The sequence below is a fragment of the Vidua chalybeata genome, chromosome 6 (assembly GCF_026979565.1).
Source record: "Vidua chalybeata isolate OUT-0048 chromosome 6, bVidCha1 merged haplotype, whole genome shotgun sequence".
Lineage (NCBI taxonomy): Eukaryota > Metazoa > Chordata > Aves > Passeriformes > Viduidae > Vidua > Vidua chalybeata.
The window spans coordinates 6,520,026-6,545,299 of record NC_071535.1 but is presented as its reverse complement, the minus strand read 5'-3'; the positions used below and the strand labels follow the sequence as shown (position 1 = coordinate 6,545,299).

Genomic DNA, 25,274 nt, shown 5'->3' with positions numbered 1-25,274 from the left:
TGCAGTAATACATGCAGGTCATTGGAAATCAAATATTGCTAATTTGGAGTTCACATGTACAAATCACATTGTTCATAACAAAAGGCCACGGTCATCTTGATGATGGTTTTTAGAATGGGAAGTCTTCTGTGCGCACCTGGGGTAGAAAACAGCTCTGAGCCTTGCCAAGGGTATCCCATGACTCAGTTCTGCTCACAACATTTCTAGACCTACGTGGGTGAGTCTATTGGGTCCCCAGGAACCTGACTCACCTTGTTACACCCAGCACTGGGAGCAAAGGAAATGTGGATCTGTTCAGCAGCTCGGATGTGCCAGTGACTCAGGCTGCTGGATTGGATCAGTGCCTGACCTGTTTATGCCGCTCTGTGTCTCCCTCCTCTCCTAGGAACCCTGGGAGCGATGATTCTTCAATTCATAAATTCACAGAAGACACATTTAAGGCTCTGTGCTGTGAATAAAAACCAGTTCTGAAATGTTTAATAGTCCCTGAAGTAAAATAACCCTCTCCTGTAGGTTTAGATTCCAAGGGTCAGCTCTTCAGCACATGCAGCTGAACTTCATTGTGTGTGCTGTCTCCACTTGCTGTGGGAGCTTGGTGCTTGCCCACTGCTGGGTGGATTTGGGGTATTGTGCCTTTTGTAGAAATACCAGAAAAGAGGTAAGTCACCCTGAGCAGTTGCTTCAAATTTCAGAAGAAAGGAAATGCTGAAGCAGAAGAGGAAGGAATCATGATTGCTTTTACTCTGGTACAGCGATATGTTCATTCCCTTTCTGCCTTTTTCCTTTTAGGAAAGGAAAACTAATTTCTTCCCTTAAAGAAATAAAGTTTGCAAGCCAGGAAGAAAGAAGAACTAGGAATGCTCTGATCATCCATCAGGAATACTGTTACATTTAGCTTGGACTACTTTTTTTCCCCTTTTAATATTTTAACAATTAATTAATTCTTTAAAATTGAAACTATTTTGACTTACCTATTCTGGGAAGAAAAAAAAAAAAAAGAAGGCATTTTGAATCACAGTGGATTTTCTGCCACACTTAAGAACAGCTGGTTGAGACTGGGGTATTTTTGATGTGGAAAGAAGCTGCCTAGTTGTCTTTTCCTACTTACACTGACCTCAAACCTTTCTGACGGTTTCCTGCGTGGTGGCTCGATACTGTTTCCAAGCACAATTCGAAGATTCCCAAAAGAAGACAAGAGTCTCTTTGCAGTTCCCAGTTTGCCTTCTTTGTCAAACTCTTCTTTTCAAGGTTATCTTTAGCCTCATCCAGCATTCCAGGAAAAGAAAGAAGTGTCCTCTGGAGTTTTTTGCAGCCTTGGTATAGAAACACCCCACCACGTCTTGCCATTTCTGTCTGACGTCTGTGACATTTAAAGATATGTTTTTGGAGCTTGTCCCTCTCCATAACCTATTGTTTTAATGAGTGCCACTGGAAATACAGCAGCAGAACTTAAACGAGGGATCTGAAGTTGAGGAGATGGAGCAGGGAGGATGGAGTGACTCTTGGGCATGAAAAATTTTGTGGAAAGGGTGAACAAGAAGGGGTTTGATGAAAAGGAGCATGGGAGGGCAAGTAGCAAGTCTAGGTTTCAAAATGAGGTTAGGAAATGAGTAGAAAAATTCAGATTGGTTGGGAGGGAGGGAACTGGGGAGCAGAGCTCCTGGCAGCACTGTCCAGACAGATCAGTCACACAGTATTTGCCTGTGCACAGCTGGGTTAGGTGAGCTACAGCTCACTTCAAACAAACAAAGGTGTTGCCCTTCACCATCCAATTACTGGGAGAAAAAATTCCCTGTACCTCGGGGCAGCGCTCAGCAGGAGCATCTTTTAAACCACACCACTCCAAGGAAAGCCCTGAAGATGCCAGACCTGGGAGGAAAACAGGAATGTTTGACAAATCGGGTGTGGTTCACACCTCAAACTTGTTTTCTGTCAGCATTCCCAATTGAGCTGCTCCTGATTTGTATTTGTTTAAATGAAAGGAAAACCAGACATTTTCCAGGGACAGCAGTACTGGCACCCAGGAAATTGCTGCTCCAGCAACGGCTCCGGGTGTGGTAGAGATTTTAAACTTTAGCCGTGGAGTGCAGGTGACCTCAGTGTGCCTTGCTGGACCAAGACTCAAGCACAGGAAGGAGCAGGTGTTGCAAGCAGAATGAAAAAATAAATAAATTGATTTTTCCACAGTGGAATGATGTCCTCTGGGAGAAGCACTGCTGCTTGTGCCAGCCAGGGCAGGAGCGTGCGGCACACCGGGATGTGCTCTGCAGAGCTCGCTCCTGCTCTGGACAAACACTGATTTTCCATGTCTGAGTTCCTTCTACGATCCTTTCCTGTCTGCAGCAGCATGTAAAATTAGCAGAGGCAGAAACAGTAGGTCGAGAAATTCCTTCTAGGATTTTACTGTCCATAGCTTTAAAAAATACTGTCCTAGTCAAGAAACGGCTGGAGGGAGGACGGCGGCTGGGTCAGGGCTAGGGCACAGCGTAGCCGGGAGCTCGGGTGTGGCGTCTCACGGCACTGACTCACCTGCTCCTCTGGGGCTCCGGCGCGGCAGAGCCTGGTCCCCGAATACGTGCAGAAAAGAGGTTTCCAGCCCCAAATCCGCCTCCTGTTGAGAGAGGGGGAATTCCTCCAAGGGGGGATTCCTCCAAGAAATATCGTGATGGCTTCAGGAAAGGCTAGCGGCATTTAACACGTTACGTTGCACTTTGCGTTTATCTTTTTGCGGGCAAAGTGCGGCCGCCTTTCCAGTGTGCCACACAAGCATTCCCGAGTGTTTTCCCTCAAGCCCAACCGCTGGGGGGAAAAAACCCCAAAAACCCAAAGAACAACCACAAACAAAACAATGTACAGATGCAAAACCAGGGGGTTTGCGTGAGTTTCGCTCAGGGCAGAACTTCGCAGGGGACCAGCGCGGGGCGGGGGGGGGGGGATGCTCGGGGGATGCTCGCGGACTCCGCGCGGTGCCTCCCGCATCCTCCCCATCCCCTCCCGTTCCCCCCCCCATCCTCTCCATCCTCTCCCGTCCCCCCCCCCATCCCCGGGCGTCCCCCGGCCCGGCGGGGCGGGCGCGCAGGCGCAGGGGGGGCGGGCGCGGCGCTGGGTGCGCGGAGCGCGGCGCGGCCCCAGACCGCGCTGCGGCCGCCGCGGGGGCGCCACTACCATGAGCGGCCGCGGCCGCCCCTGCGCGACTCACGGGCACCGGGCGCTGCCGCCGCCGCCGCCGCCGGCCCCCCCCCGCCGCCGCCGCCGCCGCCGCTGCCGCCGCGCACCCCCGGCCCCCGAGCCCGGCGCTGCAGGATGCCGGGGGGCAAGAGAGGGCTGGTGGCACCGCAGAACACCTTCCTGGAGAACATCGTCCGGCGCTCCAGCGGTGAGAGATCCCCCGTCATGCATCCATCCATCCGTCCGTCCGCCCGCCCGTCCATCCATCCCTCCGTCCCTCCGGCTTGTCGCCCCGGCGCTGCCGCGCTGGTGGGTCCGTGCCAAAGCGGTGCCTTCAAGGAACGGGATCCGCTCATCCCCTCCGGAGCATCCTCTCGCGGTCCTTACCCTGTCTCCCAGCACTTCTTACATCGCGATCTCTACTGCGAATTCGAACCTTCTTCTCTTTTATGAGACAATAAATTGTCATCCTCTCCGCTCATCGGGTCTTTCCCCCCTCCCCCCCGGTTTTTCTTTTCTTTAGTTTTGTAATAATTAGGACTTGCAACTATTTCCATTCAGGGGGTTCAAAGTTTTTTTGCAATTCTGTGGCACTTTAAAGTCTGTGGCGAAGGTGCCGGGAAAGCGGTGAGGGAGTGACTGTGGTTTGGATGATGGCAATCCTGTGGCTGAGCAAATGGGTAAAGAACTGTCTGCAGTTGGTCATTTACGGCTCCTCTGTTAGGTGAATATTTACAGGGCTAGTTCAGGACTGTGGCATCCAGTTATTCCTTGCTGCCGGAGTTAATTTCACCCTTTCTAGTGCAAAGCACTGATCAAGAGCACTAAAGTTACGTTGTGTTTGCAGCACGCTCTCTCTTTGGGTGTGCTGGTGTAGATGCTGCTTTAGGCAAGACCTTTGCTAGTTACATTCATTTTTTTAATGTAGTTTTTGCACTGGCTCAGAACTACTGAGACGTAGAAGTGTTTGCACAAATGTAGGAGAGCTCGGCTTTGGGTTTTGCTAAAAGATAACTCCTTGGTCAGCCCAAGTTTAGGGCGACGCTGCCATGGGGAAGCACTGCTGTGCCAGTGTACACCTGGAATCAGGAGTGGGAAAGGTGAGCAGAGCACTGAGAAGAGTTACTACATTTAGTATCAATCCAGACACCAATGGGTTGTGAAATGATGCGGAAAAACGTTCCTTTCCACCTTTCCACATTGCACAGTGCTGGATGTACCTCCCAGCCACACCAGCGTGGTCTGGTGTGCTGGCTTGGAGTGGATTTTGACGGCAGGTAGTGAATTGGTGATTCATGGATTTTCCTCGTGAGCAGGAGTGGGATGAGGAGTTGGAATTTGTTTTAAAATGTTGTGTGTTAAAATGCCAGCTTTGTATTAAGCTGTTTTTGGGGGGCTTCCTCTGTCAGTTCCGTGGTCGGCAGCTGACTCCCTGTCAAGCCCTGTAGCTGCCCGATCTCCAAGAGCTGCTTTCCCACACTAGTGTATTTATTTACCAGAATATTAAATGCAGGTTTAATTAATAGGCATTTATATAGCACTTTCCCTCTGACAATTTCAAAGTGTTGGGTGGAATTTAATTACACTTCACGGCTCCTTGTGGAAGAGGACATACAGAGGCTTTCTCAACCTGTTCATCAAATTGTGGCGTAAATGGGGGCTTGGGGCATCACAGCTGATTTCCCTAGGTCCTGCAGCATGTTGGTGGCAGGGCTGGGAGCATGGTTTGGGAATGCCATGGTTTTGTATCATGCTCTAATTAAATCACATTCTCCCTGTGAAAGCTCAGTAAAGCTTTGAGACATCAAAAATTGGAAAAGCTCAGAAGGCTTTTGAACATTATACTTTAAAAGCATGTATCCCTACCAGTTTTTAACCTAGTCTAATTTAGAGCATAAATCATGCTGATCTGGTCATTCATTCTGATTTTTCTCTGCCACTGATGATGTCTAAGCATGGTGCTAGCTAGAGAGGTAAATATTCCCTGTTGGACACAAAGGGGAAAGTAGATTGGGAATTTGTATTTAACTCATGTAAGTTGTCAGTGTTGTGAGCTGAAACATGATTAGTTCTTACTTTTGTCATCCAGGACATAGCCTTATTTATGCTTTATAGAAATAGTAATTTTCATTGGATTCAGTACTGTTTAATCCAAATTTGATAGTATACAGTGGATCAAATCTGGTTCAAGTATCTCCTGCCAGTGCTCGGAAGAAGACAAGGATTTGGTCTGCTGGCTGTATGCTGGGTTTGTTTTTAGGCTTGGATTCACCAAGTTCCAAGGGATTTTTTGTTGACAATTTGAGGAATGGGATGAAGGAAAGACGGATGATTGTTTTTTAAAATACATCTTCAGCATTCCCCCCAAAAAAGCCTTTCTGTCACCATTCCTGGTTCAGGAACATTCTCCTTTGAGATTTGTCACATTTATGCAATCCCATTGCACTTCTTGATCATAAATCTTTTCTTAACAACCAAGAGAAGGTTTGTAGGTACGGGTAATAACTTCTATTAGGCTACAGGTACTGCTGGAAAAAATCAGGCAGGTATTTCAGCAGATAGGCTCTTCTTCAGGTGAAATAGAAGCAATGGCTTCAAAATGAAGTGTTGATGGAGACAAATTACTCAGAGTTACCAGAGATGGATCCTAATATCAAAATTGATAGACAAATTTGTAATAATTTTAAAATGTGTAAAGTCAGGACTGGGAGCGGGTGTAGTAGGAACACGGTGTGCAGGCTTGGTGTGGTGTCTAGCCTGGTGTTAAAAGCAATCATATATTGAATTTTTAGCATTATTTGGGCACTTTCTCTTTAGGAATGTTGTGAACCCTTCCTTTTTGCCTCATCTTTGGCTGCTCATCAGGTTAAAATTGTGGGAGAAGCACTCAGAGGATGCAGCCAAGAGCAAAGCACCAAGGAGCTGAGCAGAAAGGAACGGGGTGGCTGTGGCTGGGTGGCCATGAAACGGGGTGACCGTGGCTCTTTACCCTCTGTGTTGGAGAGTGGGAGGGCTGGGCTGCCCTGCTGGATGCCCCTCTCCATGCCAGGGTGTTTGGGAAGGATGGAGCTGCTGTCAGAGTGATGGAGAGGTCCCATGGTGTCGCCTTGCCTGGGGGAAAAATGTCTCCTTTGGAGACAACTTTACACCTTGGAGCTTGGGGTTTTAGGTCAGCATTGAAGGTCGGTTTTGGGGCAGCATCACAGGCTGTAGGTCCTTCCCAAAGCATTGGGGGGGTGCATGGCAGGCTCTTCTTTGCAGGGTCTTTGCCCTTACCACAGCTGAGCTCCACTTAAGGAGAGCCAAAGCCCATGGGGAGAGTGGGGTCTGTCCTTAGGGCTGCTGTGCCTGGTGAAAGGGACAAGCAGACCTGTCTTCAGGGTAATCTCAGTGCACTCTCTGCAACCTTTTTTTCCTTTCTTCTTTTAAAGCACAGTGAAAATACATTGGGGCTTATCTGCGGCTCACGAAGGTTGATACGATCTCGCTACAGCCTTGGCTGTGCCCTAGATCTTAAGAGCACCAGGTGTTTTGCTGAGCTGAAAGGTGTTTTGTGAGAGCACTGGGCTAAATCACATTAAGGTGACTGCCTTTTACTGCCATTAGTATTTGGGATGTTTAATAAGGACCATCCTAAGGGCAATGTTCTCTCCCAAGATGTTCTCAGCAGGCTGTGCCTGTTATTACTGATATTGTTGTTCACTTCTTCAGTGCATTCAGAGCTCTTACTGATACTGACCTGTGCTCAGCACTGTGGAAGTGCAGAGGGTACAGAATTGGGCAAGTCTCTAGATCAGGGCTGGGATTTATGGATCTGTCCCATGGGCAGAGTCATCCAGTGAGTTGAGCCATGCAAGTTTTTCTTGCCTTCACAAATTCTATCAGCAGAGAAATTAAGTATATGTTAATGGCATAATTTGCTTTTATGGTAGAGCATGAATTTGTGGAAAGGGTGACTCTGGGACTTGGCAGCAATCTGCAATAAAGACTGCTAACAGTTTGGAAGAGGGGATGAATTTAGTGAAAAACTATATATAATCTTATCTATATGATAAGAGTCATCATTACTGGATATTGTTTCTGTTGCAATAACTCTTAGAAGCTTCCTCATGAAAGTGGGTCTTTCACAAAAGCATTTTGACACTGGGATGAAATCTTGGTTCTCTAAGGCTTACATGGGAATTTCAGCATGGGCTTTAATAAAGCTAGCATTTTATTCCTGGCCTTTTTCAGCTTTATGCTATGTTCCTAAAAAGCAATTCCTTCACACAGACCTTGATGCCCTGCTGGGTCCCTGTGACTGGTGGGTGAAAGGATCAGCCTATAGGTGGTTTTTGTCAAGGTGGGTTACCTGGAAAGGAGGGGGGAACAAGTGTCACATCTGTAGCAATAAGACACCTTTTAAATTTTTATTCCACTGGTATTACAGACAAAATAAGTGTCTCTTGTCTCTTCTGTTCTTACTAGCTGTGTAGGGTTCCTGTCTTCCAGGCAGGGCTGTGGGACGCGATGCATGTGGGCTTCTCTCCCCTATATTAAAACAAGCTGCATTTTCATCTGACACCAATAAATTGCACATACTGCACAGAGAAAGTTCTTTAAAGCAAAGTCCTTCAAGTTTAGTGGATGTCTATCACTTGGGATCCTCTGAGAAAAATGCAGAGCTCAGCAATTCCCTAAATCCCTACATAAAAGCAGGATGCACCGTGGGGTGAAAGTTTCCGTCCTCCAGTTCAGCTCAGAAGTTAAAGAAGGGATTACCAAGGTGCTCATGTCATTGGGGTTTTCTTTGGCATTTGAAGGCACAGGGTTCCTTCTGCAGGTTCTGTGACTGCAGGGCACTTGCTGACACATAAATCAATGCAAAGTGGATTTTTACACTGGCAAGCATTACTAGATGGCATATGTGAGGGGTTTGCAATTGCAGACACCTGTTTTCCTTCCTTTTCAACTGGGCTCGCTGAGCACAGACAGATTAAGCATCTCTGCTGCTGAAGTTGGGGAGTTCTGCATGGTCTAAAGTGCTTATTTTTACTTTAAAAATAGTTACGGAAGCTCTGTGCCATTTTATTAATTTAGAAACTTATAGAATGTCATGTTGTTAGTGAAAGGAAAAGCTGGATTTTGTTGAGATATGATCAACTGATTTGTGGTCTCATTTCTAATTGTGGCCCCTTCCCTTCCCCTTCCCCTTCCCCTTCCCCTTCCCCTTCCCCTTCCCCTTCCCCTTCCCCTTCCCACTTCCTTCCCTTCCCACTTCCTTCCCACTTCCTTCCTTCCTTTCCTCCTTCTGTATTTTTTTTGTAATTTTTTTGCGTATTTTTCTTTCTTATCTTTCGTTCTGTGCTTGCTGGGCTGGTGTGTCACTGGGAGAGGTTTCCATCCTCTCTTTTGGGGGAAGTTTGAGCGCTGCTGAGCCCTTGGCCACAAGAGGTCACTGCAAGAGCTGCTGCATTCCCAGGTTAATATTGAAACCTGAGAGAAGGAAAAAAATTAAATTGATTAATTTTTTTTTTTTGAGGAAACATTCAGGTTTTCTTGTTTCAGTTGGAAAGAATATGCAGCCAAAGAATAATGTCAGGAAGTGGAAATACATTTAATTAGCCTGTTTTACAGTGTGCTGTCTGGTGGTGAACTGGCATTTTAAGTTATTCTCTTGGATAGCTGAAGGAGATAGGATTTTCTGATTTGATAACATTAAATAATATAAGATTTTGGAGTTGGTGCTCTAATAATCTGCTTTTCAGATAAAAAAAAAGGACAGTACTTGTTTAATCAGCACACTCAGGGGACTGGCTATTGTACCTGCTAAGCCCTGGGTACCCCGAGTGGCCAGGGCCTGACTCCCCACCTGGGAGGGGTTCTGGGATCAGTCCTGTTGAAAGCTTTGTTCCAGCCACTGGCACAGAGAGGAGAGCACAGGGGGTGCAGCCGATTTTCTGCCCAAACAGGTTTTTTTTGGAGAAGCAGCCAGGCTCTGTGGAACTGCAGCCAGGACTTGCTGCGGGCTCGGTGTTTGCAAGAGGAGCCCCGTGTCTGAAGAGCTCCTGTTGCCACAAGTCTCTCCTCTGGGAATGTGAAGGCAGCACTCTCATTTGTACAAAGCTGGAAGTCTGGATTCTGCTTCTCCCTGAGGGTGCCTGTGTGCCTGGAGTGAGAGCTACAGCGTGCTCCAGTTTGAATTTAGTCTCAGTACATCTATGTTGTGTTCTGCATAATTTTAATAAAGAGCAGATTCAGCAGTGGCATTTAGATGATAACTGGGATAGGTGAGGGTTAGTTTAATTCTAGGATAAATGGATGTGTGGGGGAGAAACTGTGATCAGAACTGTAGGAAATGTCATTTTTCAGGTAATTCATAGAGATGCTCTCATGTCCTGTTGCCTCAGAGCTCTTCCTGGGGTCAGTGATGTGCCACAGTAGAGGCAGGGGCTGTCTGTGGGCTTCCACATTCCAAATGATTGCAGTTAGTTTTCTTAGTTTCGAGGAGGTAAATTTCAGGCAGGCTCTAATTTTTCTTCTTGAGCTCACTTGCTAAATTGCCGAAAGCTGCTGTGTTCCCAGCTGAGTGGCTTACATGTGGACTTAATATTTCAGCCAGTGCTGGGTTATTCATCTTCTGTTTTATTTGAGGAGCATGTTTTTGAGGCAGGAAGTGGATAATTTCAGCATAGTCAGTGTGATGACACCTTGCTCTGGGTTTAGCCCTCACTGCATCTTCATAATATGAGTATTAAATAAAGACAACACTGGCACAGAAAGGTGACGTAAAGAGTCAATCCTTTGAGAGTTTTGTTTTGGTTTGGTTTTTTTTTTTTTTTTTTTTTCAGTCAAGCAACACTTAATGTACTGGGTAAATTGGATGACACTGGTGTTTTGCATGCTTTAAAGACACTGGGGAAATTATAGCTTTGTTAGAAAACAGCACTGTGGTTTTACAGACAGGAGTACAACGTGCTGGTGGAGGTTGTGCTTCAAGAACAGGGGTTTGTCTGCAGCCAGCCCCAGAGCTGGAGGGATGTTGGTGCCTGTTGAGGCAGATTTCAGAGGGCTGTGCCTTCCAAGAGGGCTTAGGATCTTCCATGGGGACACAGCACATCCTGAGCACATGGTTGGAGTCACCACAGACACCAGGTATTGTCAGGGCCAGGACTTGCTCAGGAAAGCTAAGAAAATTGAAAAAGAGAACTTCTTTAGTACACCCACAGAGGAGCACCACCAGTTTTCCAAGATGCTCTAAACAAGTCTGCCGCAATATGCTGACCCTGTGTCGTTTTGAGGAGAATCAACTGACAGCAGTTGAAGTGGTTTGGGGCTTTTATATTAGTGAAAAAAAAGGCAAATTCCAGATATTTCCCAACCCCCATGAGTTCTGAGCTGCCTTTGCTGTGCGGTGGGAGGGTGGTAGTTCTGAAGGACAGCTCTGTGTAAAGTTGGTAGAGGTAGGAATTTGTTCCAGATGGAAAAGCTGCTTCTTTTTGTTATTATAATAATTATTGTTGTTTGTGTTCTGCTACTACTTTATTTTCTTTAGAACATCTTTTCAGTGGTGTCCTTTCTAAAGAAGGTCAGTTGCCAGTTTCCTTGAGAAGAGAGGGAATTCTCAAAAATGGTGATTTAAACAATTTTGGTTGCAAGTGGTACCCAAGCATTCTTGAGAAAAGATGATTAGAGACAACGTTTCTCACTTGGTTAAGCATATCTCCTGGAATGATTTAGCTGTTCTTGCTCTCCTGTCATTACATAACATGAATTTTACACTGCTTTAGGCATTTTGTTAGTTAAAAAAATTGCTCTCACACTGTGGTCTTTTTATTTCGTTTTAATAACAAACACAAGGCTCAGCACCATGTTGAGTGCTAGCTCCTGCAAGATAGAGTAAGATTAAAAGCTTGCTGCTCTACAGCATAGGCTGCCTTTATACAAAAGAGCCTTTTTACAAAATAAAAGCGTGGCAACAGCAAATGCAGTGCCTTTTAAAAAATTGTTTTCCTCAATTGTATTTTCCAGCCTGAAGTTTTGCTGACTGTATGCCTCTAATACCCTGTTTCCTTGCCATCAGCATTAAACCTTGTAAATAGGAGAGTTATGTTAGTTAATAAAAAGCCTGCTGCCTCCCTGAGAGGAATCTGGCAACTGTGAGACAGAGAAGTCTGCTGGCAGACCCTGCTTTCCTTACAGACAGACAGACAGACAGACACTGGTGTTTACAGGTGTCCAGTCAAGGAGCATGCACAGCCTACAGAGTTCTGATTTGGGTTCCCTACAGTGCATTACAAAGGGGAATGGGTGGAGAAGATGGTTGGTGGAGGCAATGACACCAAGACAAGCATATAAATAATAAAAATTGACCTTTTATCTGTAAGGAAATGGGAAGTGGACATGCACTTTCAATGCATCAGAGAAATCCAGGAAGGATGAACACGTCACCAGAGATTTTGGGGAAATCATCGTGTGAGTTTTGAAATTAGCTGCATGTAAGTGTTCTCAGAGTATGAGATACCACACCATGGTCAACGGGATCCCAGTTTCCTGGAGTTTCACCATGTGCTGGATCAGAGCAGAGTCTGTCAGAATTACTGTCCTGCTTTCAGCAGTGACCAGTGTCTCGCTGACCAGTGGGGAAGTCTCCAGCTTGTGTAGAAAAATACTTGTGAGATTGGGAGCTTCACAGAGAGAGATTTTCCTTTCTGGAGCACAGCAGGGATGTTGCACAAATTTTGGTTTACAGCACCTTACAGCTGATGTCAGCTGTATTTATGCCCTGCCATTCATAACTTTGGCTGTCCTTGGCAATCCCTGTTGTGATCTTGCTGTGAAATTGTGACATAATTAAAATAAATTCATAATTAAAGTAAATTCTCCAATAGAACATATTCTTTCAAAATACTTCCTTGCAGAATATTGTTCTTGTCTATTGGATCTGAATATGGCTGTGGAGATCCCAGTGCTGGTGCCATGCCCATCACCCTGCAATGTCCAGACCTTTTGTTGGCTCCTTTTCTTTTTCTTCTGAAGAGGGCCTAAAACACCCCTTTTATCTGTCAAAGACTTGAGCAGAGAAGGAGAGGTTGCCTCTCCCATGAAGGGAGTCTGAACACCTCCATTCTTAGCTGCCCTGTGACAAGTGGAGATGGAGATAAAATGAGTTTTTTTCCAGCCCTTGTCTCTTACACCTGGTTCAGGCAGCCAGCTGGAAACTGGACAGAGTGGAATTTGCCATAGACTTGTGGAAATCATAATCAAAGACACAACTGTGATGACCTTTCTTAGCCAGGAAATCATGAATCTGAACTGTGGGAATACGAAAGTCAGGCATGCAGGATTTAGTCCAGAACTGCCTGTGGATCCATCCTCATTGGAGGGAACTGCAGAAATTGAATTTCAGTGAGTAGTTAGTGGTGATAACATGATTTTATAAAATTATGGTCAAAACCAGAGTGGTTCTCTCAAAATGTCCTGTCATTCAGTACACAGTTTGGATTTTTACAGCTGGGTATGGACTGGCTCATGTAGAATTAAATCTGCATGGAGTTATGATTTGTAGCTGTAGAAATAGGGAAGAATTAATTGTCTCTTGGTTGAAGAAAATAATGACTCGTGATAAAATATAAGGTAGGTTAAATAGAGAGGGTTCTGTGAATACTGAGATTTAGGTACCCAATAAAATTGTAGGGTCAGGCACTGACCTGTTCTTCCTTCAATTTTATCAAGTCGCTCAGTGAGCAGCACCATTAATGAAACATGGATTCCTGTGGCTTTGTGCCTGCACTTGGATTTATTGGTCTCTAACAAGAGGCAAACACTGATTCAAGATTTTCCTTTGGCTGGAGTTGGACACACACACACACACACGGAGAGAAATATTGGTAATGGACCTGGCAGTGCTGAATTTGCAGTTGGGCTCAATAATCTTGGACATCTTTTCCAACCTAAAAGATTCTATGAATCATATTCCTGTGCTGAGCATGGATGAATGAGATTTGCTTGCTTAGGAGACAAGAGTAAAAAAAAGAAGTCAATTAAGTAAAGGAAAATTCACGGAAAACACCTTCTAATATCTGGTCAAATTTCTAATACGAATATTATGGATTTGATCTAACCTTAAAAAGGTTAATACTAATATCTACCAGGATGTTTCTAGTGTCTTTTTAACTTCAACTTTTATGGGATTTAAAAGAAAAACAAACTCACAACAATTTTTCAACAGCTTGGCTTTACGTTTTGTCCCCCCCAAGTTTCTTGTGGATTTGATCAGTTTGGCGAATGCCTTATCAAATATTTTGAGACCCTCAGGTGCAAAGAAGTATAAAATCCATGGAAGACAAGCATCAAATGCTATTTATCTGGCTGCACCACGTATCTTCTGCTGTGTGCTCTGTGTCCTGAAACAGTGACGTGGTGGGAATCCACAGCTGAGTTCATGTCTGAGGCTGGGGAGGCTTTGCGGGAGGCTTGTTTGCTTTTGGCCTGTGGCCCTCTGGGGAGCTCAGGGATGTGCAGAGCATCCCTGAGTGCATCATCGCCGGGCTGTGCCCTTTGTGTCGAGGTGTGTGAGCACAATTTCGGCCAAAGATGGTTCTATAAAGACAATCTTTCCAAATTTAACTTGCAACCTTGGGTTGTTTCCCTGTGGGATGGGAAATTCAGAATTGCTGATGCTCCCAGCATCTCCAGCTTCTGGAGTGTGGTGGTGATGGGCTGGCAGCCATGGGGAGAGCCCAGGTTTGGGGGGTTGGGGGTGTCTCCCCTTTTCCAAACTGGAGGTGCTGCCTCATGACAGAAGGAAAAAAACATTGCAACACTGTTAAAGTGGTAAGATAAAAAGCAACTATTTAATGAAAGCTGCAAAATACGGTGCACATGTGAAAAAGGATTTTCATAATTTCTATAAGGTTTATTAATTAATATATCTGGCCAGGGCATCCAATAGGAAATCAGTTACCCCAGTAACCCACCCTTGGGTCAGCCCTTTGGAGCTGCTCCCGGGGCTTCTTTGTCCCATTTTCTTGTTATATCTGTTAAGTTCTGGTGGAAAACAAAATGTCCTTATGAGAAATTCTCTCCTTAAGTATAAGATTAAACAGAATCTCAAGAATGTGTTAGGAAAGGGTTAGCTTATTATGAGAAAGGACAGGAGAAGTATTAGAAAGTGCACACATATTAAAAATCTACCAGGCTTCAGATATATGAAAATATATAAAAAGCTAAAAAAATCCTTAGGCATCAGTGGAGATGCAGGTGTGGGGGGAATGCCAGTACAGTGGGATGAGCTCCAGCAAACCCTTTGTTCCCAGGGGTTTGAGCTGGTGGAATCCAGGGATATTTTATGTAATGCTCAGGCTTTACTCTGTGTTTCCTGCTGTTTGTAGCGAGGGCATCTTCCTGTGAGCAGGAAAGCAAATTTTAAAAATTGACATTTAGGCTTAAAGAATATTTGTGATGGATGCAAATAAATGCCTTGAGTGTAAAAGTGTTAGATTTCACAAAATCTAAACTTCTATTTCTCCCATTGGTTGGCTTTCAAATATTTTAAAATCTGCTTTTCTGTAGAAAATCCAATAATCTCCAGATTATTCTTTTCAAAATTCATGCTTATAAAGAAAAAAGATAGAAATACTATTTTTTAATACATGTTCCATATTCAGTGGAATAATATTGGCAGAATGTGCAATCCAGACACAGTTATAAACACTCTGAGTAGGGCATGTGTAGCTCATGCAAACTCAGTGTCACTTTTATGTTAAAATCAGTATGCACACCTGAGTAAATGTCTTTTGTTGTCATAACCATTCTTTGGCTATTATGAGGAAAATTTGTGAAAATATCCTTTTTTTCCTCCTATAAGAACTGCTGAAAGGAACATTTCCTGTAATTTTTGTGCAGCAATGATTGTTAGTAGTTATATTTTAATAGCTTTTTAGCACCAGTGAATGGGACCATATAGTTCCATAGCTGTAGTTGAAATTGAAAACTAACAGTAAAAATAAAGAAAACATTGAAGATTACCATGGACTGCAATTTTAAAACATCTGCTTTCCCCAGTGTCACCTGACACTCTGTCCCTCATCCCAGGGATGCTGGCTGTGTCCTGCAAAACAGACTCAGACTTGCCAGGAAGAAAAAATTCCTTCTCTCAAACAAAAGAGTCATTATCAGCTTTAGGCACGCATACAATTCTGTGTTTAAAACTCAGCTTGCACACTAATTTAATGTTGCTTTCAAGATATCTATAAAATTAAAAAAAACGCCATGCTATCTTGCCCAGATGTTGTGAATAAATTAATGCTTTCTAAATTGTTGAAGCATTGGGGCTTATATTGTTGTTTTGTGGTGTAGGAAGCTGCTTGCATTACCAGGAGTTATCCTGTTTGACCACAAATTCTTTTCAGATGACCATTTGGATTTCCCTCTGAAACATCAAGGTAGAAATTACTGTCACAAATAACTCTGCATTTGCTGTGCATCACAAGGAGGATTTCATTTTACTTTGCCACTGACAGCAGCCCTTTCTCTCTTTTGCTCTTTGTCCTTTCAGAATCCAGTTTTTTGTTGGGAAACGCCCAGATTGTGGACTGGCCCGTAGTTTATAGTAATGACGGATTTTGCAAACTCTCTGGATACCACCGAGCTGACGTCATGCAGAAGAGTAGCACCTGCAGGTATGCCCACTGCCTTTTTTGGTGCACTTGGAGACTTTTAATCTGCTGGGAAGAATGGTGAGGTTTTGGGGAGAAAGGATTGAGGTAAGAAAGGCATTGTTTTGCTGATGTTGAAGTCTTAAAAACAGGCTTTAAATGAAACTTATACAGAACTTATACAACTCACAACTTATAAAGAACATGGTAAAGCACCTTGAAATTTACCTGGGCTAGTATTGGTGAGCATGTACTCTAGCTAATGATCCAGTAAAGAGAGTGGGGTTTTAGGTAATATAGTTCAAAGGCACTTTTGCTAGAATGTTCTGAGTTCTGCTGTTACATGCCAGGAGGCAGTGGGCTCTTCTGTAGCCCACGCTGGCCCCTATTATTAAGCATACACAGAGCCCAGTAATGCACAAAGTGCATCTTTATTCCCAAGAGAGTGATTAGGCTGCTGATATATTTACTCTAAGCATTGCAGCTTTATGGCTTTTTTCTTTTATTGGTGGTCTTTCAGGAGCGAGCAGCTGTGATTTGTGGCTGGATGTGCATTTGAGCTGTGCCTGCTGCATCCTTTAGAAAGAGATGCTTTTGGGGAAGGACTGGCTCCCTGATGTGTGTGAATGTGTGTGTGAGCAAAGCAAATGAGGGACAGGGGCAAGAAGGGAGGGCTGAGATACAAGTTTGTGTAGGTTTTCCCTTTCTGCCTTCAGGAAGTGACCAATTCCAGGCATTGGGGACAGAGGATGGAATATCTGGAAGTGTTCAAGGCCAGGCTGGATGGAGTTTGGAGCAATCTGGTCTGCTGGAAGGTGTCCCTGCCCATGTCAGGGGGTTTGGATCTTTAAGGTCCCTTTCAACCCAAACCATTCTGTGATTCTGTGATGATTCTGTGATGATTCTGTGATTCTGTGATCTACAGTGATGATGGGAGATGATGCTGCCATACACTGCTGATCAGCTGATGCTTCAGCTGGCAGGAGCAGGGTGGGCAGGGAGCCTGTCCCTGGATGGCACTCACTGCTTTCTCCAGAAAGCAACATGTGCTGGTGTGTGGTCATTGCTCTCATCTGCAGGGAAGAGGAGGAAGCAAGATCTGGGATTGCTCTGTGCAGCCAAATGTCCTCTCAGGGGCAAGAGGCAGGAGATGGGCACGTGCTGTTGAAATGAAATATTCATTCACACAGCAGCAACAGAGTCAATACACTCTGTGGGGCCAAAGGAAACAGCCTGATCACAGCTGCCCTTACACACTTTCCCCTTTGCTCTCTGCCATCCTCTGTACTGAACTGTGTTTGCTGTGAGCCAGTGCTTTTATAGCCCGTGCCCATTAAAATAATTACAATCACAGAATGGGATTGTAGGAAATTGTTGAGGGAGGGAAGGTTTAGCAATACCTGTTTGATAATGATGCACATGTGCTTCAAATATTGAGGAGACCAAAAGGTTTGCTCCATGTGGGTGCTTATTGTGAATGTGATAATCTCCTGTTACCATTTATAAAGATCCTGTTCTGAGCACATTCAAACAGATCATTGAGGTGAATCGTACAAATCGAGGAGGAATTACTGTGGAAAATGTAACTGGTAGCAAAGATTGTTTTTTTCTTTCATCTTCATTCTAGACACCCACCTCTCGATTTTGAGGGGAGCCCTCTCTACACTCAAAGTGTGACCAACACTGTTGTGTCTGGCTCTTGGACAGGTTGGATGGGGCTTGGAGCAAACTGATCTGGTGGAAGGTGTCCCTGCCCATGGCAGGAGGTTGGAACAAGATGATCTGTAAGGTCCCTTCTAACCCAAACCACTCAGGGATTCTACGAGTTACATGAGCAGAGAGATGTTTCTAACTTGTTAGGAGACATTCCAGACCTGTAAGAGCTGGACAGATTTCAGATTGAGTGAGAGCTGGACAGATTTTCAGCATAGGTAACACGGAACATGCAACCTTCCAGAGCAGTTGGAGCTGCTCTCTGATGAGAGATATGGAGATGATTGGTCTTAAAGCCAAATGGTTCCTGATTAGACTACTCAGCAGAATGTTATTGGAGGTTTTTTTTGGATATCTGAGGCTATTATTTACAGTATTTTCTGAGTCAGGCTCCCAGTCCAGTTTTGCTATGTTATGCCCAAATTATGTTACATTATATATAAAATTTGCTTTATACGCAGGGTTTGATTTACTGTTCTAGGACAAGTGCTTTGGGCTAAGAGTGCCGTGGTGCCACCTTCTAATTGCAGGTTTTAGGAAGGTCTGCTTTTCAAAGCCAAAAATCCAACCAAATTAAATATACAGATACAAACAATGTATATTTAGCCTCTGATCCAAGTTGGTTTTATTACTGATGAGTGTGATAAAGGACAATTTATAAATATTGCAATGTTTTGTCAATTGGCCTCAGGCTATAAGTGCTTCAAAGTCATCTTTCAGCCATACTTTTCTCCTGGTAGTCCAGTGAGAATTCACTACATCCTCTTTCCACCCCATCCCCTACACTGGGACTGTTCATATACTGTGTAGGTGTGGCACTCATGGACATGGTTTAGTGATGGATGTGGCAGTGTTGGGTTAGCAGTTGGATTTGATATCTTGAACGTCTTTCCCAACCTGAATAATTCTGTGTTTCTGTGATTTTAAGTCTCAGATGGTCTTGCCTGATACACATCACAGGGAGGGGTGGATCAGCTGAAGGCACTGGAGGTGTGAGTGATTTTGTTCCAGCTCAGCAATGAGTTAGTCCTGTGACAGGCTGGTAATTCCTTTGGTTTTGTACTTTCATCTTTTTAATCAGCAACAGTATGCTCACTGGCAGGAAAATCACTTAGAGATCCCTCAGTATGGGTGCCAGTCTCCTTAGTTTCACAGGCACTATATAAAAAGCACATTGTACATACCAGTTAGGCTATATTGGGTGATGGGAGTTGATATGTGTTCTTTTTGAGCTCACATGGCACTCAAAATTGCATGTGTAACTTGGACTGATATATAGAATAACTGGTATAAATGAGTGCTAAAATGCATAGAATTTTTAGGTGGAAGAACTTTTCATCTGCTGTGCCAGGTTAAAATGAGCTGACAGTCCAGGAGGAACGGGGCTCATGTGTGACTGAGACACCTCTAACCTCCATTTAACTAAAAAAAAGCCCTGCCTGGAGGAGTATCAGTAGGTCAGCCAGCATCCAGGAAAATCACTGGTTTTGTGCCCAGCTGTCCCCAGACATGACCATGTGTGTCTTCATGAACACGTTGAAAGAATAAACAGTTGAAAAACACTGAAATGTAGTTTAATGTTGCAAGTTATATCAGTGTTTTCTAAATACTGCTGCTTATCAGCTGAGCTCTGTGATTTCATCACGCCTTTGGAAGAGCAGACATCCTTTAATGGACCTACCCTGGCATTTGGCACTTGGCATTCACTCCAGGCTTTGCTCTGCTTGCCTTTCCTTGCACATGAGATTTTCACAGCCACTGTTCCCACTGGAACACTGGGTCAGCATCTCTGCCCTGCCTTGTTTTGATTTACTGCCCTGAATAATGGGATTAAAAACCAGTCTGCAAGGGAAATTCTGGCTCTAGTGAAGCTAATGGCAAAATTCCCACTGTGCTCAAAGAAATGGGATTATGAATGTTGGGTACAGTTGGACTTGAAGGGTAGATTTGGTGCTGGGATGGCACCTCTGTGGCCTGAGTTTTGTGTGTCCTTGCAGTGCCAAAGCTGTGCAAAGGAGCCCCACTGAGGATGACTGTGGGACCCACCTGAGGAATGGTTTCTGCTCTTCACCTTGCAGAGTTTTGAAGCTAAATGTGTACAGATGTGTATCTGTATTTGCTGTTCCTCCTGTGTGGATGTTTGTCTCCTGTAAATGATGCCCTGACTGCTTTTGGATGAAGAGAGCTGTAAATTTGGTGTAGGGTTGGATGCCTTCTGTGCTTCACCTTTCCTCTGTCCTGGATAATTCCTCTCAATTATAATAATAATTGATAATTGATAATTCCTTTGCTACTGCCCTGCAAACCCAGACCTGCTCTGATGCTGCTGCTCTGCATCCTGGCAAAGCACAGAGCAGCACAATGTGAAACTTCAGACGAGGCTTTCCTGTGCCAAGAGATGCTTTAATAAGAAGGTGGGAGCCCAGGCATCCTAAATGACAACTGGTCTGCTTTAGAGGTGGAGAAAATATCTAAGATTGTGCCTTTCTCTGTGTACTTCAGCAAGTCTTGCTTCTCTTTGATAAGTGTGCTTTCTATGTAGTAAGAATCCCAGTAGCAGAGTGGTTTTGATATTTATGTCTTGTATAGTTTGCACTCGAGGCATTTGACAAGCATTAAGTAACAAAAAAAAAAAAAAAAGAAAGGTAGAAAAAGACAGAGTGATTGACTAAAGAAGTAGGAGTCCCTCCATGTGTACAAAATAGGACAGACTAAATTAAATTAAACTTGTGATAAGCAAAATTCTTATATAACTCATGCAGTAAAAGGCTCTGAGGTTCCTTGGGTGCTGTTAAAAATTGCCTTCTGAAAAATGTTTTTATTGTTCCAGAAGCCTTTAAAATGTCTCTTTATGTGTGAATATAATATAAGACTTGAGCATTACAGGTTTACTGCAACAATAAGCTGCTTGTAATTTAAAATGTAAAGTTGATTGATTGTGTTCTGCAGCACTAACTGGTATCGTCCACCTCTCATCATCAAGTAGGATTTGTCATTTTAACACTAATTAATGATGACTTTCTCTATTATAAATCATGTAAAATCAAGCACTCAACAAATTCTTGCTATTTTTTCCTTCAGGGCTATGAGAAACACTGTTTTAAGTCTCAAAAAAGAGATGCATCAGAGCATTAAAAAAGGCATAAAGTAAAAAAAATTAAAAATATCAAACTCTTTTTGTTGTCATCTCATGTATAAATGTGTAAAATGTTATCAGGTGAAATGGAGAAAAGCAGGTCATTTGAAAAGGAGCAGTAGGCTGTGTTCTGCATGTCCTCAAGACAGCTGTGCATGTTAATGATAATCAGGACATTACTGAAGCCTCGTGCCTGGGTAAAATATTTTCCTGCTGTCAGCTGCTCCAGTGGCACCTCCCTTGCTGTCCCAAAGGTGACACTACCCCAGCCCTGCCACCTCCACCACGCAGCCATGTTCCCAAGTGCCACATCCTCATGTTTTCTGAGCACTTCCAAGGGTGGTGATTCCACAGCATATTCCTGCCAGCCTGCTCCAGTGCCTGAGCACCCTTTCAGTGATGTTTTTCCTAATACCCAATCTAATCAATGTCTGTGTTAGCAGTGAAGGGGCAGCTGTAGTGACACTCAGATGTTGCAGCCACTCTGATGCCTCCATCACCCAGACCAGGCACCACCTTGTTGTGAGAGCAGCTCCATTGCTTCCCTGGGCTGGCTGTGAAGGGAAAAGATTCATGGTCTGGCCTTCATTGAGTACTTTAATGCTTGCTGAGCCTCTAACCACTGTGTTGTTTTATTGTTTCTTTCAGACCAGTAGACATAAAATAAATGTTTATTGAACCTTTGGAGGTCTGTTGATCAATAAGAGAAGCTGCACTGAAACCACAGAGGCACTGATAGCTTTTCCCTTTCATATTCTCAGGGTTTTCTGTTGTAGGTTTCAGTTGAGGCACAAACTGTTCGTGAAGGAAGAGAATGGGGGCGGGGGGAAAGTCTGATCAATTAAAAATATTTTCATCCAAGTGTCTGAAAGCTTTTATCTGATGTTCCATTTTCTTTCCGTTCTGTAATTGGGAATTTGCACAGAGCAGCCTTCACTTATTTTTAATCCAGGGGAGAATGACAATAAAAGCCTGGCTGTTTCCTTACAAAGGCTGTCAGAAGCAAGGTCAGGGGGTTGGGTTTGCTTACACCAGCTGGAGGTCTGACCTGGAAAGGAATGCAAAGATGAGATGCTTAAGTGGCAAGAAATAGCAGAGTTGAAATTACATTTTTATATTCTCAGTCTGGAGAGGGATGAGTCTCCCAAAGCGTTTTAGTATTTTCCACTGAACTATTAAAGAAATGCAGTATACAGAAAGGAAAATGAGGATGAATTTGGTTGTTTGACAGTAGTGCAGACATAGCTACACATTGCAGTCATTGCTCCTCACTGTTTAAATCCTACCTCTATTTGTGTTGGTATTTAGTAAAAGAATTCCAATTATCTTATTGTCCCAGATGCATCTTGACAAGATTAGATTTGCAGCCATTGGTTCAGCCTACAGCCTTTACCTGTAGTAGATTACATCCCTCCTCCAGAAGGATTTTCAGGAGGATTGAACAAAATTTGGGAGATTTTAGAGGTTTTGTTCAATTTTCTCTGTTTTGACAGGAATACTCCCATGGCCTGCAGCCGTGGTGATAATGGTTTCATAAGCTGTCAGCTCTTTTTCTAACCATATATTCTTAAAGATATACTCAGTAAAGCACTTAATGAAGCATTATGTTAGATTTATTTGCAGTAAGAAGGTGGTCATGGTTACTTGCTATTGTAGGTGTCCTTGTGACACTCTAAATATTTAAATGGAGTGTAAATCATAATTAAACCTTGGTAAATGACAGCTCAAAGAATCTTCAATGCTTTTGCTATTTAAGGTGACTGTAACAATGTTGTTGCTTGTCTAGAAAAAAAAGAGAATTTTTTTCTTTTTTCAGTTTTATGTATGGTGAACTGACAGACAAGAAGACCATTGAAAAAGTCAGACAGACTTTCGACAACTATGAGTCAAACTGCTTTGAAATTCTCCTTTACAAGAAAAACAGTATGTATATATGTGTGTGTAGTGCTGGGAGTGATAAAGCATATTTAAAGCATGCAATAGACTGAAAGAAATTTTCATTTTGACATATGGGTAAATTTGGGGCAAGATTTGGAGAAGAAACAGGTATTTTGGTTACCAGAGCTCAGGAAGAGAGCTCTCTTTTCAGGCCAAGCATTCAGATTGCCAAGAATAGTAGTTGTTCCCTGCTGTCTCTAGTCTGACTCCTTCTTTCAAAAATATATTTAGTTTTGAGGATTGTTTCCCTGAGGGGAAACTGACTGGGTTAAGTGAAAAGAAATGCTGAATGAAGTTCCCCCACATCCCTCAGGAAACTCCCCCATGTCTCCACAAGTGAGAACCCAGGCCCTGGTTGTGGAGTGGCTGCTCCCGGCGCTGTCGAGATGCCTCCGTGGTGTGTAAACCAACACGTACCAGCTCTGGGGAGAGCCCTAAGCCTGGCACATAGCCCAGGGATTAGTTAGAAAACCAGGGACTTCCATGGCTCAATGAGATTCAGGGCCTGTGTTCCTTCTTGGTGGCACTGGGTTTGCAGGAAGTTGCCAGAACTGGAGATTTTCTTCATTTAGTCTTAACCGCGAGCCATTCCAGTCACATTTTCTGTCCTGGGCAGTACTGGCTTGTCGGCCTCAGAGCACATTCTGAGCACAGCCCATGCTGTTGTGTGGCCTCACGCTGGACTTGTGCATGGTGGACAGATCTGCTGAGCTGTGGTTGTGATTCCTGTTGTTGTCAGTGGAAATGAACGGCCTCCTTCACTAGCACAGAGCACCTTCCTGAGACAGAAAGCCAAAACTCAGATTAAAGGTGCTCCAGAAAAGCTGGTTCCTCTACTCTGCACAGAATTAGTCCAGGTGACTGGGTTGGTGGCCAAGAGCAGTCCAAGACCAATCCTGATGGAGATGTTCTCCTCAGTTTGGCTCTCCGTGCCCTGTGCAGGTGCTGTGGGGCTGGGGATCTTTTTCCCCCTTGTTCATCTGCCTGGAGCCCAGAACGTGAGGCCATGCTTCCCCTGGGTGGGCTTTGATGCTGACATGAATGATGAACATTCCCTTCCCTGCCTGCTGTGGCTGAGGGAAGGGAATGTTGTGCCTCAGAAAAGAGCTCCCTGTGCCTTGACTGCCCCATTTCACTGCAAACTCACCTAAACCTTTCATGACATTGAAGGGAGCGTCCTGGACACCTCTTCTTATGCTTTACCTCTGTTTTCCCTTTTTTAGACTAAATCTTCCTGTGTGGGCACTAAAATAGCAGGAAATGCCTGTAGAGTTCTCCAGTTCCGCCTGCATCAAGGCATTTTAGCCAACATGTTAATTAAGGAGAGAAGCCAGACCAGCTCTGAAGTCCAGCTGTTCCTGCAGGTGCCCAGGGGAGCCCTCCAAATGACCTCTTTTTGCTTCCTAAGCATATGGATGTGTCTGTTCCACAGATTTTCTGCTTCTCTTCCCGTTTCCTGTGCATTCCAGGTCACCTGGATGCCCCCTCACATCAGGGGAATCTCCTGGGACAGGCTCATCTTGGGTATCTTTGCCAGTGGTGGTGCCCATCATGGCCATGCCCTGTGTCCATGTGATTTCCAAAGTGGTTCCCAGAGACCCTGTGCTCTCTCCAACTCTGGCTTCTCTTAGTAAATGCTGGAGTAGCTCTTGCTCTATAATGGGCCAGAATTATATTCCTTCCTTTTTAATTTATGTATAAAAAGAGAAAAGTCTTCTCTTGGTGACTTTCCTGTGACATGGCAGATGCTTTTTGCTTTGGGTTGCGGATTGTCTGCTGGAGCTTGATGATGCTGCAGAGATTTATTGAGCTGCAGCTGCCTTAATAAAATCTTCACCTTTGCCCAGATCTCCAAGCCTATACTTTCCATAAATTATGCAGGATTACAGAAGGACTTTATGGAAAATCACCCAGTATTCCTCTCTGGGCTTGAGTCAATTCCCATCCATAACATATGTTGTCAGCTTTCTTCTCCATCACCCGAAGCCCAGAACCTCAACCCTCACTGATGCTGACAGGCTCACCTCTGGGCTCCAGCTCAGCAGCTGGTGTGCTCAGGGTTTGCTTCCATTTGTCATTCTCGGAGCCTTGTGGAAGATGGTCCTTCAAGACACTGCCTGCTTATCCTCCAGGCTGAAAATTGGAGCAGAGAAGGAAATAAAGATTAGTTATCTGTTGGTATGAATGTACTTCTGCAGAGTGTAGGTGGTTACTCTGTGGAAGGGCTTGTGTTTATCACCTGCATCAGGCTTGCAGTGTCTTCAGAGCACCCTCCCACCCATTTTCAAACTGTAGGTCCAGGTGTGCTGTGTATTTTTGATAATGTGGCACAATGTGGGTTGTTTGGTTTTGGTTTTTTTTTTTTTTTAATTTTTCCTTTACCCATTACTTTTTGCTTCTGGCAGAGGGAGATTTTGGGGGTTTTCAGGTTGTTTTCCCATCCTTCTCTGCTGCGTTAGAGATGATCTTTAAGGGATGATGTTCTCTGGCAACATCTATTTGACTGCTGCCTTCACACTCCCCTTGGTGTTCTAACCCAGCTTGTAAGTTCCAGCTTCAAGACTTGAAAGCTTGCTACAACTCTCTTCTGCTTTGCTGCATTCCCTTATTATATAGCCCTTACCTCTGCCCACACAACTATTCACCAACCACATTAGGCATGCCTGCATATACATACATAC

The 25,274-nt window shown here is 44.2% G+C and overlaps 1 protein-coding gene across 1 annotated transcript in view; it reads left to right on the top strand.

The window, feature by feature from the left end:
* Nucleotides 1–3,303: 3,303 nt before the first annotated feature.
* The window catches only part of KCNH5 (potassium voltage-gated channel subfamily H member 5), a 148,207-nt gene continuing 126,236 nt past the window's right edge, over nt 3,304–25,274 (top strand). The window contains exons 1-3 of the mRNA XM_053945655.1: nt 3,304–3,376; nt 15,707–15,830; nt 22,472–22,578. Coding sequence (XP_053801630.1) covers nt 3,304–3,376; nt 15,707–15,830; nt 22,472–22,578 — 304 coding nt within the window. The remainder of the gene's footprint in view (nt 3,377–15,706; nt 15,831–22,471; nt 22,579–25,274) is intronic.